Source organism: Falco naumanni, chromosome 2 (genome assembly GCF_017639655.2).
Source record: "Falco naumanni isolate bFalNau1 chromosome 2, bFalNau1.pat, whole genome shotgun sequence".
In the NCBI taxonomy this organism is placed as follows: domain Eukaryota; kingdom Metazoa; phylum Chordata; class Aves; order Falconiformes; family Falconidae; genus Falco; species Falco naumanni.
In genome coordinates this window covers 9,618,539-9,639,662 of record NC_054055.1, presented here as the reverse complement: position 1 = coordinate 9,639,662, position 21,124 = coordinate 9,618,539, and the positions used below count along the sequence as shown (strand labels likewise).

General features: G+C 44.3%; 1 protein-coding gene across 1 annotated transcript in view; it reads left to right on the top strand.

Annotated features, from left to right (window-relative positions):
* The window catches only part of ME3 (malic enzyme 3), a 136,390-nt gene that overhangs the window by 64,766 nt on the left and 50,500 nt on the right, over nucleotides 1-21,124 (top strand). The window contains exons 2-3 of the mRNA XM_040584379.1: nucleotides 9,665-9,798; nucleotides 11,351-11,500. Coding sequence (XP_040440313.1) covers nucleotides 9,665-9,798; nucleotides 11,351-11,500 — 284 coding nt within the window. The remainder of the gene's footprint in view (nucleotides 1-9,664; nucleotides 9,799-11,350; nucleotides 11,501-21,124) is intronic.

Sequence of the window (21,124 nt, the reverse complement as noted above, 5' to 3'; positions counted from 1 at the left end):
AGAGAGCATCTGGTACTGTTCAAGAAGCTGCTGCTGATGGTTCCTTTCTACAGAGCTTTGGTAGAAGAAGCATACAAGGACATACGAATGGTACAGTGGAGAAGTCATCTCTGGTAAAGTCTGTAACAAAACTACTCTTGGTTTCATTCAGATTAAGCTTCCGCCCAAGCGATCTTGTTGTGAAACAGCTAGTTGTACAGCTTAGGCAGTGCATTTCAGTGCTCTTTAACCAAATACAGCCATCAGCAATCATCCATTAACTGTAATCCAGATCCAACCTACATTTGAAGCAACCTCACTTGCTGGAGTGGCAACAGCAAATGAGATACAACTTGTGGAGAGACTCCCATCCTCCAAACCCACAGCATGATGTAGTTTGCGTGCGAGCAGTAAGTGCACAAGCCTCATTTTATGTAATTTGCTGGAACCTCAAAAGGAAGTTAGTGCTCTCTGTACCACCGAACTCAAATTATATACAACCAGGATTCACATGACCAGCTGCCTGTACAGTGGGAGAAGTTTCCAAGCATTGTAAAACTGGCTTTTAAAACTGTATCCTCTTAATGTTTTGGATCACATTTAAACCTTAAAATTGCCTTGATCTTTCTTCTCAAACATACTTGCTTGTTCGAATTGAGGATGAGGGCTGGTTTTCATAGACTTAGGAATGCAAGCATTGTAATTTATGCTGTATTCTTCCTGTCTAGGGGCGACATCATATTGGGAGAAATGTGTGTCTGCAGCATCACAGAAGCTGCCATATTCTGACAGAAATACTGTTTTGTGCTTGGCAAATCTCCTGCAGCAAACTGGTTTTACCCTGCTCCCTCTCCCCTTGAGGTGAACGAATAGCATCCCCCACAGCTGAGATGGATAGCCATGTGGATTATGAGCTTTTAATTTCTGTCATGGACTAGCTCATTTCACTCACTAATTGGCATGTAAAGGTGTGACAATGGTAGGTGTAAAACAGATGTGGAATTATACAAGGAGACTGGGAATCATGTAGAGGATGAACAAAGACACCAGGGTGTCTTCATTTTCTTGGGAGTCAGGAGGACCAGTCCACTGGGATCTGTGTGCCAGGATCACATGGGATATTTTTGATAGGGTCCTGAGAATTTGCTGTTTGCCTCAGGAATCTGACCATGCGCTTGGCTGTAGCCTAGAACCTGATGTTCTCATTACTGCTTGTGCCATCATACCTCCCGTCTCTACTCAGTATTTTGCTATACGTGAAAAAGAAACCAGTGAGTACTTTACATTTTAGGCTCATCTGGGCAGGAACGGTCTTTTACTCTGTTGTTTGCATGTATTCATGCACCATGTGTCCCATGCCATTTGGGATTCCGTGCTGCTCTGTTGCTCCTAATAATTTCTCAGCATTTCTCTCTTTTTTTGCCCCTGACACCAGGTTTTTGTGTAGCATGGCAGTCCTATTCTCCATGCAGTGATTTTACTCTTCTCCTTTATTGGAAGACACTGAAGCTTGTATTTAGACACTTCATGCATGTAAAGGCATCTGTGAATCTAGTCAAAATCTCAAAAGAAATACCAGCCTAACCTATTTCTCACTAAAACCAAAGAAGTATTCCCATTACCTTGGGTAGAACTCTGTGAGGATCTTAATAACTGCTTTTGTGAGAAGAAACAAGGAATTGAAAAACGTGAGTTTCTTAAAAAAAAAAACAGCTGTATCTTGTCACTTCTTACGTGGCATTAATTGTCAGTCTTCACCTTTCCTATTAGTAGAGCAATGATGCTATTTTTACCCATCTGCGAAGTTCATAGTTCCTTCACAAAACCAATATGCCAAACAAGATGTTGTTTGGGGAAGTTTTCTAGTTCAGCTTTAAAAATCTCTTTTTCTCAATGCAACAGGATCTTGTTTGCAGACTAAACACATACAATTTCTAGCATATGGATTTTTTTTCTTTTTTTTTTTCCTAAGGAGCCCTGGAGGCTGGCAAACTGTGGGAAATATTAATGAATTCTTTGCTAGATTTGGTATAGAGCTGTACCCCTGCAGTCTGAAATCACAGAGCAGGGCTTGAAGAGTTTAGTGCTCAAGTTCTTCCTGTGGATTAATGAATAAATGAATAAAATCCTGAAGACATTTGACTTACAAGATTTATTGAGGTAAACCTCAACAACACCTGGGAACATGCGGGAACAGCATGGCTTTGCTTTTTCTTGCCTGTGACCCTGTCACATCTTGCTTGTCACATGCCCATCAGGGATGTCCTCCTCAGGAAAGGATTTGCTTCTGTGAGATAAACTGTGAAGCATCAGGTGCTTGGTCAGTAAGTATTCTGGCACAGGGACTTTGTCACGTTCCAGTTCTGCTCACTCTTACGTTGATGTAAATCAAAAGTCACTGTTGTAGGACAAGGTAAAAATGAGAAGAAGAATGGAAATATGTCCTAATCCAGTGAAAGGAAGTTACCTGCAGACAAGAAAACAGTTACTGGTAAAACCTCATTAACAGTATGGACAACTCACATGGTAATTGAGTTAGTGGACCTCATTAAAGATGGTTCCCTGGGAACTGAAACAAACATGGAGTTGCTTAATTATCTTGGTCTTGGAGGGTTTTTTAACATTCCCAGGCTCTGTGGGAGAGGAAGGAACAGTGGTATGAAAAGATTAGAAATCCACTATTATATCACTTTGTAACAAAGGGGATGGGCAAAAGTGTGGGATTTTTCAGCTGGTGACTTTGAACCCAGAAAGAGACACACACTGTGAGAAGAGTTTGTAAATTAGTCAAGAAAATGCTTGCCCAGCAATAACTACTGAGAAGGGACAGTGGGGAGTCTTCTTTCCAGGTTTCAGAGAAGACATGCTGAATGATGTCTTCCCCATACACCAAAGCATCACAGGTTTGGGTTTCTTCCAAGCCTAAGAGCACAAACACATACAAATTAATAAGAAGCTACAAGACATGTAAAATGTGAAAATGAAGGATTACTTCTCTGATGTTCCTCCTCTCCTTCCTGCTTTTTATGCAAGTAATGTTTTCCATACAGCTTTTCCAGGGTGGGATGCAGGGCAGGACAAGGCCTGCGTCAGTCCATCCACGCCAGCAAGAGAAGCTTGAGCAGCTGTGAAGGAGCATTGTGAAGAGGGTTATCAAGTCAGCTGGAGCCAAGGAGGCCACAGTAGGATCTGACCTTTGCCGAAAAATCTTTCATAGTGTAGAAAATCAATGTTCCCTGCTGTTGCTCTCTGCTCCCCGGCCCCTGTGTACAGTCTCAGTAGGGATTAGTTTAGCTTCTGGCACTGACCCCTTACAGGAGGAACTTTTGCTTGCAAATAGTCAAAGTACATCCCGGCTGTAAAATTAGACAGGTGCAAATATCTATGGAAAACACATTACAGGAAAAATATTTACAGAATAAGCCTTTAAGTTCCCCGACTTATTAGGACTTCCCTAGCATGGCTGTTAACATACTAATGATAAAGAAGAAGCGGATTAGTTGTGCCTGCTCTTGCAGCCTGCAGTGGTGATCCCTGTGTGTCTGTATTTCCCCGGCGTCCCCTTCCAGCACTCTGCTGTTATCAAACTAGGAAGTTCCCTGTTCCAGGGCCTGTTTTCCAGAGGGTTGGGAGATGTTCACTGATCCTTGTGTACTCAGCTCAGAAACTGCCAGGCCCGTTTCCAGTTGTGTGGATTAGGTACTGTGGTCCCAAAGGCTGCCTGAGAGCTGCAGCTTCAGAGGGCAGTGGCCTGGGACTGTACAAACTGCATAAACCCCTTGGTCTGGCCACCCAAGCCACCCCACAGCCCTCCCTGTGCTGTGGCTGCTCGTGCACTCTAAAGCAGAGGGACATGGAAAATTGCAGCAAGCCAAGACTTTGCTCCAAACAGATGCTGAGCAGCTGGAGATGGCCTGAGCCACAGTGGACTCTGCATGTTCTTTACTAGGTAAGGCCTAATTCAGCCCTTGATTAAGCCCCCATTACCTCAACTACAGTTTTCTCCTATGCTAGGAGCTACTGTTTTGTGTCTTTGTTCCCACTTACGGAAGTATGATCTCTAATGAGTAAATTACAAGGCTGAGCCATGCTGGCATCCCTCCTGCTTGTTTTCATCCCTGAGTGAAATGCTCCCTTCTGATTGCTAGAGAGTACAGGCAGTGATAAAACTCATCATTATCTGTGAATTTGCTTCACCCTTCCGTTTCTGAAGTAAGTGGCTTTTATGGGCTTGAGCTGCAAAGAGGGAGCTGCCACATAACAGACATGGTGTTGTCAGTGATAAGAGAACAGAAGCATTTGAGGTTCTTTGCAGCAAGCCTTTTTCAGAACAAAAACCCCTGGCTTAGCCCCTACATAGCGTGAAGCCTTGTGGGCAGCTGATATTTTTGCCTTTGTTTTTGGGTAGTGACATAGCATCTGCCCTCTCCATGCCAACTCATTTCCCACACATTTAAAAATGAATTGGAGCACCTGGCTTTAGCTCTGCAGGGCTGTGGCTCACCATCTAATCATTAGACCTTTCAAGACCAGAAAAAGAGTGGTACAATATGGCTTTCAGGCAGTCTTAAAAAAAAAATCCAACCCTAAAAGCTTTAATCTTAAACATAGCAATACCTCAGTGAATTCCAGCTTTTGATCTGGGGCAGAATGTGTTTCCAAATTCATTTCACGCTGTGCTGTTTCAGTGAATATAACCACTTCACCCAGGGGTCCTACTCCTAGACCTTCCGAGAAACTTCAGAAAGCAGCCTTCAAAGTTAGAGCAGACAATTTCTGCTCTGCTCCCAATCCTGCCACAGTGCCACTGCATGATGGACCAGCTCTGCACTTAAAAGTGTTTTGGAGATTTAACTTGATTGTGAAGGCAGCGACTTCCTCATCTCACATGGCTGCAATTGCTCCAGTATGAAGATGCTTGTACTGGTATAGCTCGTTCAAATGAAATAAATGCAAAAGTGCAGTGAGCTAGAGATGTTGTATATTAGCACAACCGTGCTTACCCTTGGACTGTTAACAGCACAACTGTGGTGTTTAAACAGTTCAATCTGCTCTCACCGTCCAGAAACATGCATTCATGCGCATAGATCTCCAAATTGCTTAAGATTCAAGTTCGGAGTCTTGTATTTGCTGTGTCTTAAAATAGTGAGTTGGCACTGGAGACACGGAGATACTCCTGGCACTGTGCAGACCTAAAAACTAGCCAGAAATTAAGCACCGAGCGGCATTGTGCCCAAGGCACGCACAAATGTCCCTCCCAGCCCTAGTTACACAGACAAACTGCTGTACAACCCCACAGTCCCTTTTGGCCTTATTCAGTCTTACTAATTATTACATTAACTCCCAATACCACTTCAAGAGGTTTCCCAGCACACTGCTGAACACTTTTCAGCCGATTTCCCCCTAAAAGGAGAAAAAAGTCCCAGTGGGACTGAAGGGCAAGTGCCCAAATACAGGTGCTTCACCCTCTTGGCAGCTGTAATTCCATCACGGATCTCACACCACCCCTGGGCAAAGGGAACTCCTGCCCATGCTGGGTCGTTGGGGATGTCCAACCCACTGGAAACAAAACGGGGGATTACCAGTGGCCGTGCAGACTGCTGGTGTCGTAGGGTGTCATGGTATTACCTTGAACAGAAATGAGCTGAAATACAGAAGTTTTTTTCTTGTATTGGGTGTGTGATCATTTGTTGAAATGGTGAAGCTTTTCACTATTTTAGTGCGTGGCAAATAACTGAAAGACCTTTTTTCCTATTGAAAAAAATCCTGCAAGAAGATTTTTAGTGCTTGGGGGCAATAATGCCTAGGACAGTGTGTTTCTGCCTTTTCTACCTCTTTTGGGAGAGTAAGCATCACTGGTTTACTTTTTTTGCTAAGCTGGTCTGAGATCAGGTCTGAGACCCTGAGCAGCCAAGCTGTGATATGACTCCCTCTAGACGAGCAAGTGGAGTGTTTACTGCCAAATATTTCTGTCTCCCATTATCTATCCTCCATGTTCAAAGGCTGCAGGAAGTAAATGGTTTGAAATTGTATCTTTTTTTTTTTTCCCATTCATTGCAGATAAACTTTGACATTCACAGTTAGCTGTATTTTCTCTGCTGTGATATAATATTGCCAGTGTAAAGCCAAATACTGACCGAGAACTGATGTTGATCTTAGTCTAATATTTCAGAAGGCACCAGTGTGGAGAATGTGGATGGTTACTATTTTTCTGATGAGAACATGTTGGGGTTTTTAAATTCAGAAATGATGACTCAGAAAAACTCGAAGTTTATCTTGTGGGAACCTAGCATTTCTGCTATGAAACTCATTTAGGGAAAGGCTTCTCAGGTCCAGGAAGGAAATTTGAGTCATAAATGTCAGGCGCTTCAGCAGAACCAGCCACGTCCTGGGCACTCCATTCAACAATGACCACAGAGACCTCGATCTCATTTCTGGGTTTGACAGCAAAATCTTGACCTCCCACCTCCTAGGCAACTGCTGCCTCCTGGTCTGCTGGCTGGGAGAGGAATGATTTCTCTCTGCCATGTTCTTACATCAAAGATTTCAAAAATATTTGGCTCTATCCTAATACCCAGCAGAAAAAACTTTGAAAATGCTTCTGGGATAAAGATGATTTTCTTCTCAGATGTCCTGGAGGCTGAATATTTTTTCTGAAACATATGAAAACTTTTTTTTAAAAAAAAAAATTGTGCTAGTACACAGTTTACTAGGAAAAGAAGTGTCATACTATGCTCAAAGCATGGATCTGGCAAACAGGAGAATCAGTTTCAGTCTTTTCCTCTTTCCTGTCACAGGTTACTTGGCATCACTGATAGTTTGACAGACTTTTTCACCAGCTTACAAGTGTATTCACCACTTATAAGTGAATGGCTCTTCCAGCAGTCCATTCCCATGGCTGTATGTCCCCAGGGGCTGTGCCAATGTCTGCAGAGCCATCCACAGTGTATCGTCAGCCAGGGGAGCTGCTCTGAGCTCAGATGACCTGGTTATTTTTAATCCAGGTACTTCCTTTCACTGATTAACCATGTGACTGCACACATGCTTGCGCTGGCACAACCATTGGGATGGCACAGGGACAGGAACAAGCAACAGGAGGTGAGGGAAGGCTGCCAAACCCAAGTTCATCGAGATACATCCTCAGATTTTCTTGTGCAACGGTAATAACAGTTATTTGTCAGAGAGAAACACTAAATCCATGGAAGAAAATAACATTTTAACAGCTATGTAGTCATAAAGCTGCTCATTAAGATTTTTTTAAAGCATTTGTCTGTGTGCTTGACTAGATGTAGTCCAAAAATTACTGATTTTGAATATTTTACTGCCAGCTGTTCATCAAGATATGAGTCGGTTGGTTAGTTATGGGTGAAGTTTTTGCTGGGATTTAAGCTCCTTAGACAGTTCTGAAAATGTTTCCTTCTATCCTGCTGTCTAATCTGCTATCAGCATAGCAGAAATCCCATTAATTAAGGACTAAGACCTTTTTTAATCTTCTTCACAGCCTGCAGAATGCATTTACCGTTGCTACTCATCAGGCTGAGTCTAGCACAGGGCGCTGCTGGTCGTCTGGAGCATCAGCCCCTGCATGCACGTGAGTGGGACACGATCAGGCTTCTGCCTAGGAAGGATGAAATTGTCCCATAAGAGCAGGGTTATCCCACTCAATCTAGCATTCAAGCTTCATCTGTGGGCCAGTGACAGCCAATCTGTAAGACTTGTGGCACTGTATATACTCCTTGAATTAAAAAAAAGCACTGAGAAAGCATCCTGCCTGTCGTGTCTGTCTTCTGTGCCGCTGATGTGCCATTAATACACATTGTGTGTGGTGGAAAACCAGAAGGTAACTGAAGTTGATGAATTAGGTATACTATGATGAGTTGATGAGTTGGGTATACTATTCAGTATCCAAATCTAAATCTTTCCTAACTGGAGGTTAGCCAGTGTGATGCCTGTCTAGAAGAAGGGCCAGAAGGAGGATCCAGGGAACTACAGACCTGTCAGCCTGACCTTGATGCTGGGGAAGGTTGTGGAGCAGATCATCCTGAGTGCCATCACATGGCATGCACAGGACAGCCAGGGGATCGGGCCCAGTCAGTGTGGGTTTATGAAAGGCAGGTCCTGCCTGATGAACCTGATCTTCTATGGCAAGGTGGCCCGCTTGGTGGATGAGGGAAAGGCTGTGCACGTTGCCTACAGAGACTTCAGTAAAAACTTTGACACTGTTTCCCACCGCATTCTCCTGGAGAAACTGGCTACTCATGGCTTGGATGGATGTACTTTTCATTGGGTAAAAAGCTGGCTGGCTGGCTGGGCCCAAAGAGTGGTGGTGAATGAAGATAAATCCATTTGCAGCCAATCACCCAGGGCTCAGTACTGGGGCCAGTTCTGTTCAGTATCTTCATCGATGACCTGGACGAGGGGCTGGAGCGCACCCCCAGTGGGTTTGCAGAGGACACGAGCTGGGGGCAGTGTGACCTGCTGGGGGGCAGGGGGCTCTGCAGGGGGTCTGGGCAGGCCGGGCCGAGGGGCCGAGGCCAGTTGTATGAGGCCCAACGGGGCTGAGTGCCGGGCCCTGCCCGTGGGTCACACCAGCCCCCCACAGCGCTGCGGGCTGGGGGCAGGGGACTGGGAACTGCCCGGCGGGGAAGGGCCTGGGGGGGCTGGTCGGCAGCCGGCTGGGCATGAGCCCCCCGTGTGCCCAGGTGGCCACGGCGGCCAGCAGCGCCCTGGCCGGTGTCAGCAGCAGCGTGGCCAGCAGGGCCAGGCAGTGCCCGTCCCCCTGTGCTGGGCCCTGGTGCGGCCGCCCCTCGAGCCCTGGGCTCAGCGTTGGGCCCCTCACCCCCAGACAGACCCGGAGGGGCTGGAGCGTGTCCAGAGCCGGGCAGGGGCTGGGGAAGGGGCTGCGGCACAGCTCGGGGGGGGCAGCTGATGGAACTGGGGGCGTTTAACCCAGAGAAAAGGGGGCTCAGGGGGGACCTTATCGCTCTCTACAGCTGCCTGGCAGGAGGCTGCAGTGAGGTGGCTGTCTGTCTTTGTAAGACAGTGAGTAAGAAGTGACAGGACAAGAGGAAACAGCTTCAAGTTTTACCAGGGGAGGTTTAGATTGGAGATCAGGAAAAATGGTATTCGCCAAACGGGTGGCCAAGCATTGGAACAGGCTGCCCAGGGAAGCGGTTGAGCCCCCATCCTGGGAGGTGTTTAAAAGCTGTGTAGGTGTGGTGCTTAGGGACATGGTTCAGTGGTGGGCTTGGCAGTGTTAGGTTAATGGTTGGGTTTGATGATCTCAGAGGCCTTTTCCAACCTAAATGATTCTATAATTCTAAACCTGTTATGTGATTTGTAAAAGACCGAGAGCTGGGCTTTCAGGAAGGCCATTAAACCTAGTAAGCATAAGCTAATTAAGTAATCTAAGAAGAGCATAAAGTGAAAGAAACCCTAAGGATATATACACTCTAAAGACATGTGCACTATATAGACCTACCAAATTAAAACAGCAAGAGTGAGAATCATCAAAACTCTGCTGGCGCTGAGACTGCTAATCCAGAAGCTGTAGGGTCTGGGTGGTCCGAGCCCCACGGTCCCTGCAGGGGAGGACTGCCTCAGGGCCCTCGGGAGTTGCATGATGTCGCTTACTCTAGTAGTGCGTAGCATGCCATTTGAACATGCCTTCCTCTTTTCTTCCCAGGGAATGGCTTTTACGCTTGAAGAGAGGCTGCAGCTGGGAATTCATGGCCTCCTTCCTCCTTGCTTCTTGAGCCAAGATGTTCAAGTGCTCCGTGTGATGAAAAACTACGAGAACAAATCTAATGATCTAGACAAGTATGTCAAAACCATCTTATTTCCTTCTCCCTTCCCCTTTAATTTTCAGTTTCTTGAAGTCCCCAGGAAGACCTGAGGTTCCTGCTTCAAAGCTTACAGGTTTCCCCAAGAGTCACTTTTTTCCAGCTGTCCATACTCTCCAGCACCGGCAGTCTTTATTCTGGCCTGTCCACCTTCACCTCAGTTACATGCCATCCCGGTCCCAAAATAGCACTGGTACTGCTTTTTTCAACCACCACACTGCTGGAGATCTCTGGTCTCAGGCAAGCAATTCACTATACTTCAGGTGCAAGTGCACAACAAAAAGGCAGTCAGCCCACGCTTCAGGGCACTGGAGGTAGAATGACCACATGTACCGCATGTACCTATCCGTATGCTCATCAACGCATTCACTAAAATACTGGGTGGAAGAACAGAAAGAACCTGCCAACTGGTAGGATAAAAATAAAAAGCAGAAGCAATGATGTGTATTGACTAGTGTTTCTGTTCCTGAGCTTCCATTGCTTCCAGTATTGCTCATCATCAGAGTTATCAGTGGAAGAAGGTGTTTGACTGCTGTTGTGATGGATGGTGAGGTTTGCATCTCCATCTGTCTCAGTTGCCGTTGATCTGGGGACTGAGGCAGCAGGACTCTTCTGCTGTAAAGCAATTACATTGGTTTTTCTGTGTTATAAATGCCTGTGTTGATCTTGCAAATCATATATTGTTGGCAATGTGTGATGCTTTTTTTGAAGCCATGCTGCAAAATTGGGTGCTGAACACAAAAGGGAGTTTGTCATTACGTTCACACAAGTTTCTCAGGCAGAACATCATTTCCAATCTCTATTTCTCTGATATACTCATTTTTCTGGCTTCAGTTTGACAAATTCAATCTTAGCCAATGAAGCATTTTCAAGAAAGAAAAATCTTTGGAGAGATGTAATGTATTCTAAGTCACTAAGCGCTCACATAAACCTAGTGATGCACATGCAAGCCTGAACAACACTAATAATACAAAGCTGATTTAACATTTTCATTTTCTAAATTAATGGCTTTGTCTTTTTTTTTCCAAAATGAAATGTAGCCATCCTTCTCATTTTAGTGATTAAGTAATTGAGAACATTTGAAAATGGAGAGGTTTTTTGGAAATACTTCAGGACAGACAGTGCTTTGAAATGTGCATATTGATATTTGCATATATGCATATTTCATCTGACAATTTGCATAATAATTTGTTATAATAAAGATTATATCCCACTGTGTCCCAGGTAGCCCTGAAATCTACTTTTGACCTTTTCCAATGCATTTGTCTTCAATGAAATTCCAAAATTCTGCAGTTATGCATGGGTTGGACTTCCAACCCTGCTGAGTCTTTGTGAGCTGTTGGTGAGGATGGTGGAGCTGGCCAGGTCCTCTGGGAAATTTTGCTCTAAGTATCTGCTCATAATGTAGCACTGAGGAGTGTCAGGGCTTGGGAGAGCCGAGTACATACCGAGTGAGCCCACTAGTGCTTTTTATGAAACTGCCAACAACCATAAATACTAATGTGTATCTATTTTATTTTACTTTTAAGATATATTGTCCTTATGACATTACAAGACAGGAATGAGAAGCTTTTTTACCGAGTGCTGACCTCTGACATTGAGAGATTCATGCCCATCGTTTACACCCCAACAGTTGGCCTGGCTTGTCAGCAGTATGGTTTGGCTTTCAGGAGACCACGGTGAGTGAAGAGGCTGTTCTTGCCCCTTTTTTTTAATTTCATGTGAATGTTTCTTTTGTATCGACAGTCCCTCTTCATGTGGGTGGCCCGAAACATCTAATACTCAATCTCTCATCAAAAGATGGACTAGCAAGCAGCTTCGTGTGTGTACATTTGATGATGAGCTGGGGAGTCGAGAATAGCTCTTCCTTCTTCCTATGAACAGCAAACAGAATGGTTTTGTTCTCAAACAGTACTGTACAGTCTGTGCAGCTTAGCTCCAAACAGCACTCTGAACTTATGGCTGCACCCCTCGCCATCTGCTGTCTCAGGAGCACTGAGTGCCTTCTGCAGTGCTGGCGTTCGAGTAATTGTTGGATTTTGGATACCTTGTGCTGAGATTGAACACGTTGTGCTGATTTGGAACTTTTGTGTGCACTTCCACAAACCACCCCACAAGAATAATTTCCATAGGAGATGATGCTCTGCTTCAGTGACTGCCTTGCTGCTCAGAACAGCTACTGTGTAAATTCATGCAACATTAAACACTCTGTACCGTGTTGGAAGGCCCTGTTCTGCATAATTCTTTTTACTGATTAACTTTTAGATAAAGCCCTCATTAGCATTCTGAAATACATTTTAGTCCTAGCCTGAAAATTCACTGGTAAGGTTCAGTTTTCTTTGCAAGCTTTTTTGTTTTGTTTTTTTTTTCTTTGCAATGTGCCAGTAAGCAGATAAACATTTTTTATTTTGCTGTAGAAATGTGCAAAGTAAAGGAATGGAATAATACCATTTTAAAAGCATTTCACGAGCATGAGGTTTAGCTGTAGTTTCAGCTGAGAGTATTGAGGTAGGTGGGGAAACTGAGGCAAGTTCTACTAACTAACTGAAGGTTGCAGGGGACCCTGAGGCAGACCTTGAAGATGTAAGGGCCGTGTACACTGGTAATGAATAACATATTATGGATAAGGTTATCTTGGCAGACGCACTTGCATCCTGCTTGTCATCAAAATTTCTGGTAAAGCCACTGTATTCCTTCATGTGAGCTGCTCCTTGGGATTGCTTTTTGGCTTGTGTCTATCCCAGGTAATTATGTTCTGTTCCCCCTGATACCCAGCTTCTGGATCTGCTGGGCTGTGGTGTCATTCATCTAGCCAAGCCTTGGTCATACCCACTCTTCCTCCTCCTCAGTGTATATGAGGAAACCAGAGAAGGAATTGTTCTTTGTGCAGGGGAAAGACACTTACTCCTTCTGGGTAGGAGTAAAAGCAGACAGAAGAGAATCCAGACTCTGTCTCCTGATGGAGCTGTGAGCACTGTCGGGCAGGGAAGAGCACGCTGCTGGTTCTCAGCTAATCAAAATTCACATCAGCAATTCCTGCTCTACAGCCACTGTGTCTTTGCCTTCAGTCTGCCTTTACCTTGCAAGAAGTTAAAACAATATATGGGAGCTCTGCTTCTTTTATTTACCTACCCTCGTGTTATCCTCAGGAAAGCAGGGGTATCTTTCCATATACTGGACTGTTTCTGCAGTTGTTGCTGTGGGAGAATTCCCCTTCCTGTAACTCCCTTCTTTCTCGTGTTTTAAACCCACAGTATTTTACCAATGTGGTAAGAACATCTGTTCTTGTAGTCTGACAGTTTTGCTGCTGAACTGGGGCTTCAAGCTGTTCTGGATTCTAGCCCATGTCTTCCGCAGGGAAGGGCAAACTATCATGCCCTTAGTACACTGAATTTCCTATGGCAGGGAGTTTGTTTCCCTGAAGATGTAGAGTGAATCTCAGCCTAGCCTCAGATTTGGTTTTAATCAAGGTTGTTCTAGCAGAAGTGTTTTTCTTGCAAGGAGAAAAGAGCTATTATATCATGTAAAGTGATGAGATTAAAATGAGAAGCATTCATGTGTGCTTTTTTTGTCAGTCTGACTCTTATTGTCTTGCAGTATGTATTTTCTCTCCTGGAACATATTATGTACATCAGGAGCTGGCCTGCAAGACACTTAGTTTAGGGTAGGATGCCAACACTTTCTGCTAAAATCATTGAGATCTGCAGGTTTGGGGAGCTCAGGAATTAAGATCTAAGTCTGAATTTCTAGCTCTTCCCATTTTCGTTTTCCTAAGCTGCGCTAGCAGTCTGGAAAACTGATTCTTAAAACCTAATTTTATTTGTATTGGAAGATTTTTTAAACAAAATGACACCCACGTAAATGTATTTCACTGGTTTTAGGGAGAACATAGCACCTAGAACTGGAGAGGCTGTCCAAGCCACTCAGTTTTGCTCAGCTGTCACAGGAAGCCTTATCATATAATCCTGTTCATTAACTGATAATGTCTTATTTTAAGTCTGCAATAAAGCTGCCCTACGTAGCCCATTCCAGTACATAACTCTCATAATAAGTAGAAAGTGTTTTCCCCCTAGTATATAACCTAAATGTTCTTTGCCAATGTCATCCTCTCTACAATGGCCTCTTCACAGTAGAAGACTGGGATCGTGTTCAGCCTGGTGGTTTTCTTGCCAGTAGTTCACACTGTTCTGTCCAGGTTGTCCCACTCTGGTGTCTTCTGTTTGGCTACATCTCTCCTGAAAGGCACCCACAGAAGAGTGAGCACCGCTTTGCCGTGGAGGACTGGTCGTGTTGCAGAGACTGGAGCAGTTAAATTTTATCTTTTGCTAACACATCCCAGTGTACCCTCACCTCTTCGGGCATTATCTGAGTGGTCTGGTCACTGTAACTCATTTTGTCACCTTTTCCCTGTGAATCTTCTCTTTGACACAATTACCCCACCAAACACGAGCCACTCTAGAATTGTGCTTAGCATTTCTCCACACTACATGTCCTGCTGTGAACTCGGTCCTGTTGGTCTTGGTTCATCTCTCCAGTGAATCAAAGTCTTTCTAAATCAGTCCTCTGCAGTGCTGCACCTCTCAGCCTGACTTTGGGTGACAGGGAGCTGGTTTGAGTGTTTGCTGTAGCAATTACCTTTTCATCCAAACTGTCACATTTAATGCCGTCGATCAGGTAGGAGAGATGAGATGTCTCAGTTTGAAAACACCACATGGTGCTCCAACATGGATGGACGTGAACATAGAGCACAGCTTATGGTAATGAGGGAAGTCTACAGAATATTGTAGTTTTTCTGCGGCCACAGCAGCAGCAATTAGTGACCTTTGGACACAGTAGACTTGTTTGCTGTGTTGAGATCTTTCAGCCCCATTAGTGCTTGGCTTTATATTTGAAGGTTGAGCCCAGAAAGATTAAAGCACAAGTAACTTGCTTGCAAAGCAACTCTTGTACAAGAGCATCTGAAAATAGTCCTATGAGATCCGGCAGGGCTTCTCTCATCAGGATACATTTCTCAGTGTTCACATGGCTGCAGATTTTGTTTGCCAGATACTGCTGTCATAATTGCAGGGCTCAATGCCTCTTTTACCTTCCCTGATCTCTCTATACGGACTCTTAAGGGTGGACCTTTTATCTGCACTTTTACGGGGCTGATGTCCGGAGTTCTCCTTCCAGGTTAGGGCTACAGAATCCTCTCTGTCAGCTGATGTATCTGCTCCAAATGGGATCAGACACCTGATGTTCTTTCCTTTCAAAAAGCTACCTGGCCAGCAGTCTAAAATCACAGGCTTTCTCTGTTTACCAGTAGAAAAATGCTACTAGGAAAAAACTACTTGCAAACATCCAACTGTTGGCATACTTATCTATGATATCCATAATCTTCCCACTTCTTCTGGCGTGCCAGGCAGAGCTCCTGGTGCCCCTGCAGGTTCCTGTCTCTGCCTTCCCCAGACTTCTGCAGAATCACTTTATATTGTTCAAGCAGGCTTTTTTTTTTTTTTCTTTTTCTGTGGCCTCAGATTTTCCCTGTGTGATGAAGACTCAGGGTCTTAGAATGACTGGATGAGAGGTGGAACCATCAAATTATTATAAATGACATTCTGGCACTGTCACCTAAGAGCTGTGAAGTTTTTGCTGGAAGGTGTCTGTGCTGAATCACATTTTTCCTATCTTGTTTTCCAAGCAGCTCCCTGCTGATTTACTAATATTTATTTATTCAAAGTCATGCAATAAGCATTAAAATCTTCAGGCCGAAGTACTAGCCTGAAGATTATATTTATATATATATATAATTTTTATTTATTTTATATATATAATTTTTGTTTATTTATATATATAATTTTATATTTTGAATTTTTAACATAAAAATATGAATTATTGTATAATTTGTAAGTACAGGTTGAAGTCCCAAGCAATAGCACCTCTGTCACAATTATGATTAAGGACCCTGTCAAAATGTCTCTTCTGTGATCAGACCAGGTTAATTAAGCACAAGAGAAGAGCAACCATGTCCAAAGAGAAGTCTTCCTAGCCGTGGATCCTGTCTGCAGCAGTGGCCAGTAACAGGAGGAGTATGAGACTAGGGTAGACAAACATGCTTATTTTCTGGGGGCTGCTCAGGTTATGTTCCTCCTCATTTTGTATCTCAGGGTCTTGTGGTGGTAGTTTTGTTACAAAAATCTGCTGCTGTGTTTGGCTTCACAAGTTCTCCTACTTAGGAGGGGACCCAGATGTAGGTACACGGTCAAGGCCAAGGGAAATGGCTGAAAATAGTGTCCTAAGGTGATAAGACTTGTTTCACTTCTAGGTGTAATTTCAGATGGTCAAGGGCGAGCCAGACTTAAGGGAGATTTCTTGCAGAGTTTTACAGTTTCAGATCCTATGGCTGCACATGCCAGCATTGCAGTTTGTCTCCTGCAATCCATCCCTGGTTATTCACTTCTCCCTTCCGCCACCCCTGCACCTCCACAGATGTCCACGCAGCTGTGCAATGATCTGCGTCAGGAATAAATCTAGGTAGATCCAAGTCTTTTCTGGGCCAGACTAGTGGTAGTCCAGATGAGAGCCAGTTCACTGCCAGCTGCAACAGGAGTTGTGCTGATGTGATGAAAGGGATGTGCAGAAGCAGGAACAAGCTGCTCAAGGCATGGGGCAAGCAGGTTTGCTTGTGTTCAGCAGCAGTGATAAAATAATTGTAGCTTCAAGGAAAGGACAGGTTACCCTAGGTACTAAGGAACAGGGGCCTTGGAATTGTTTGCTTTTCAAAGCCCAGAGACCCTTTATCCTCATCAGAAATTTGGTAGGAGGAAGGAATTAAATGCAAGAGCAGAGCTTACAACTTTTTGAGGTGCTAAAAGAGGGAAGGAAGGAGGATTCTTTGTTCTTTGATTCCATTAACAGAAAGAGTCACTGTTACCTTAGGCAATGCTTCTACCAGCCCTAAAAACTTTCAGACTGTGGTTGAGAGTCCTTTTTGCTTTAGAGTGAAGATAAAAAGTCCTCTGTGAAGAAATGTGCATATTTAAATGTGCTATTTAAAATGTATTTTTTAAGCCAGAGGATCTCTTTTAATTGTGACACTATCCTTGGAAAGAGACTTTACACTTTTTTCACAAAGAGAAAGCAGAGAGGGAACATATCTCTGGTCATGGAATCAGGGGTTTATTTCTTCTGTGACAGTGAGTGTTAGTTTTTTACAGTGCCATAAGACCACAGTCTTTCAAGACACTGGGTAATTCATAAGCATACTGGTATTTGAAAGTATAAAGTTGTCAGCTGCTCCTCAAAAGCTTTGGGCATCCCCTGAGAGCTGGACTTGAACAGGTTGGTGCGTCACCGTTGGAGGAAAGCTATGGGGACAGAAAAAAACATGCTAAATTTACTTTTCTTTTCTAGAGGCATAAATATCCTTAAGGACTGATTGTAGAACAATGCAAAACATATTGGGTTGAAGCTGAACCTGGAGAATGAAAGCTAACAGGATGCAGATGGTGCGAAAATTAAGTCTGACAGAATAATGATCTGTGCGTCTGACAAAAAATGAGCAAATGAACCATCAGTCAGTCTACAGAATTGTCTTGTCAACAGATCTGGCTCTACTGAGGCACTGTTTTTTTAATGGTGTTGCACAGTCTGAGCAGCAGGAGAGAAAGTTACCTGTAAACCCAAACCAAATGGAAATTAGAACAAAGGTGCAAATCCCATAGATTTGTCCCCAACTACAGAATTATTTGCACTCCCTCTTCTATAAAACAGTGGAGAACAAAAGTGAGTGGGAAGACTAGGTTTTGGATTATTGTCCTGAAAATGGTACTTTGAAACCCCTTTAGGCAATCTACTTCTTGTAAAAACACTGGTTGTCATAACTTCTCTTGTTGCCACCAGCCTGGTTCAGCCTTCTTCCAGAAGGAGCTGAAGTCAGTGTACGGGATAATGGATGTGTTTATTGACGTGTGTTTGGGTAACATCACCACGAGCAGATTGGTCTTGTAACAGACTGAGCGGGGGATCTGTGGAAAGGACCATGGAGACTTGTCGTCAGGAAGCCCTGAAGAGGTTGGCAAGAGGTATAAGTGGGAGGCAGTCCTTTGGATGGGACAAGGTTATGGAATGAGGAGAAGACCATGGTTGGAGTAGATGAAGAGGAAGCAGTTAGTGCAGAGGGAGCCCAGGGCTGATGAGAACAGCTCAGCCTGTCTGGAAACCTCTGTGGAGAGGTGCCAGAGTACTTCAAGGGTTCCCACTGCTCCCTCTGTGCTGACCCCGCTTTTTCCAGGTCAATCTTTTCAGCATGCTGTACCCCCATCCTTCTCCCTGCTCTGTTCCCCCTTCAGTTAAGTGGCTTTCAAGATGGGGAGAGGAGCACAGGGTGGCTTCTGGCCATACAGAGAGAAGAGCTGCATATCAGCTGTGATCTGAGGTACCATGGAGGCTTGGAGAATAGGATGGACATGGTCGGTGCTGGAAGGCTGTACCACAGTTGTTGTACCGCAGTGGGAGTTAAAAAGGTCTTAGACCCATTTTTTCATTAGAAAGACAAGAAGTGCACCTCTTTCCATTTCTCCAGTCTTCTCTCTGTCTCCCCTTACTTTTCCTGAGCAAAATGTATGTGCAGTGGTTCTGACAACCAAGAGAAACTTCCATGGGCACGAGGTAGAATCTCATGCCCACTGAAGTTAACAGCAAGGTCTCATATTTGTGAAGGCCAAGCTTTCCCCTGCTGTCAGAGATGATTTAGATTTAAGCCTGTTGAAATTCCCTGATTTACCAGGAAAAGCTCAAAGGAAGAGGTGGGGTTGGCCAAAAGAAAGAGGTTGACCTGGTGAGGGAAATTCAAGAGGAAGTGTTTGCCTTTAATCTGCTGTAAATCTATGCTGCTACCACAAGGAACAACCCCACCTTAAACAAAAAACGCCAGAGACAGGGAGGAGGGAAGAGAATTATTTGGAATAATGAATACCAGGATGCAAACTGGAGGGGGAATAACGCTGGCTGTCATGAAAACCTTGGACAGCAATATCCATTGGGCTATGGGACAGCCTCCCACGGACTACACATTGTGACCTCAGGACATTTTTTATAAGGAGCAATCCTCTTTTTAACTTTATTTTATGGGCTATTTATATTAATAAACGATATGGTGTTATTATATAATTTATATTGACTTCTATATGCCACTGCAAGATAACTGTGAGAGTTACAGTCTCATGTTGCTGTGTTACAGCTGTGTCAGAGCTAGCAAGGTGGCACTTTTATCCTCTAATAACAGGGCATCCATTTCTGAAAGAGAAGAGGAATCAGCAGGCAGCATAAAGAGCTGTTCTGCATTTGCCAAAGACTTCCCCAACAGGTCTGCATAAAGTGAGGGCTTCTGTGCTTTGGTACCATAATTCTTACTTTCCTTGGGTTTTGTTTCTGGAGAACTCTGTGTGCAGATACACCATTCAAACATTTTGACAAGGCAAGCTCAATATCTTCAATACATGCTTATGGAAGATCTGCTGCAAAAGCTGCTGATATTTTCTGTATATGCTGCAATTTATGGCAAAAAGTTAAAATTTTTTATTAGGTAAATTCACTAAGACAAAGTATGCCAGATTAGATTTAATTTCTCTGAAAGCTGATTGCTCTGGTATGGTTAATATTCTGTTTCTTATCATTGTCAAACTTCATCCTAATTCTGTGCTTATTCTTGGGGCTCCCTGCAGTGCAATTTAAAAGTGAAGGTATGGGTCTTGGAAGAATTTGCACAGTGCAGGAAGGAAATATAATCAGGATAGGACTTAATTTAACTTCCCAGGGATTTTTGATCCCACCTTAATCTCTGTACTAACAAGTAAAACAGAATTTGCTTAGCAGTGAAAACAGATAAGGGCTCCTTGGTCAACACCACTGAGCAACAGCACTGATTGCCCATCTCCGCGTGTTTCTCTTTGCAATGCTGTAATCTTCCAATTACTGAGACACTGCCAGGATCCAACACACAGGCAGGTGTAGGACTGAGCTCCAAAAAGGCAGAGAAAAGTCAGGGTTGAGTCAGATTTTCCTACACTTAAAATTGTTTTTAAACAGAGGTTGAGTGTGATGAGCTTAAATGCAGCAAAGGATACTGAATTTGGGAAATGCCCACATGTGCTGGCTGGTGGAAACCCTGGGTGGTGGGATCTTATGTCTCACCTCAAAGCCTGATCTTTACCCTTGCGCATCTGTAAATTTGCACGTGGGTGGCCGAGTAGTTATGAGCTGGTTTCTCCCTCTGCCTCCTGCACACCAGCAGGAGGGGAGCTGTGGGTGCTGAGGGTAAGCAAGTCAGACCCCGTGCTGCAGACCTGCCTGACTCTCAACAAGCCCTTGGCTCCAGGCTTCCATCCTTACGCACACCTTCCCAGATGTCCTCTTAAACACCACTGCTTGAAAAGGACACTGCAAAAAATTGGTTTCCAAAGCTTTCAAGGACAAGCAAGATTTAAGCACTGAAGTATACTATGATGTGACAGTTCTGCAGTTAAACCGGAGAATCCAGTCCTGAGAATCCAGTAGGGACAAGCGGCTCATGACAAGCCAAGAGCAACGTGGGTCTGTTTACCTCCTCCCTTAATCCTAGACTGTGGATAGCAGAGATTCATTGTGGACCTGATGTCAGCTCTCTGCATTTTCACATTGCTGCATAATGACCAATACCAGTAGTTACTGAGCTGCTCTTTCTCCATCGACTCGCCTCTGCAGAGAAAGAAAGGTGGTGGGTTTTTTATCCTTTTGTTTTTATTTTTTTGTTTATTCTTTAGGGTGTTTCCTGACTAGCAGAACCAATGAATTCAGGATTCCTCTTGGTTTCTGTCCACTATCCCCTATCGCTTCACATTTGTGATACCTTCTGTTCCCTTCTGCATCCCTTTCGTGCCTTCTCCATATCCACCTGTGCTATACCATAGCCACCCACACCAGCTTGTGCTTCTCCCCTTCCCTCGCCTTTTCTTCAGGGAGCAGCGGGCACAGCTTTGAAAGCTCTGTGTGCTGTCCCCTCTAGTTTCCTATCTGTGCAGTTTTGATCCTGCCCCATAACCATTCCCTTTTTTCATTTGGTTTCCTCTACAGTCAGATTTTTCCTCCTTTTCCCTGCCTTTTGCTTAGCCCTGCAGCCCAGGAAGGCTCTAAGGTTTTGCTGGGGCTGGGCTAGTGGAGCTGGCTGTGAGTCAGCATATATTGTGTCTAGCTGCAAACTGCCTTTTTGGCCAACTGTCAGAATAACTGTAAGAGGAAGATCTGCGTTCCTCTCCCCAGAGTGGTGGGGACATGAACCCCATTAT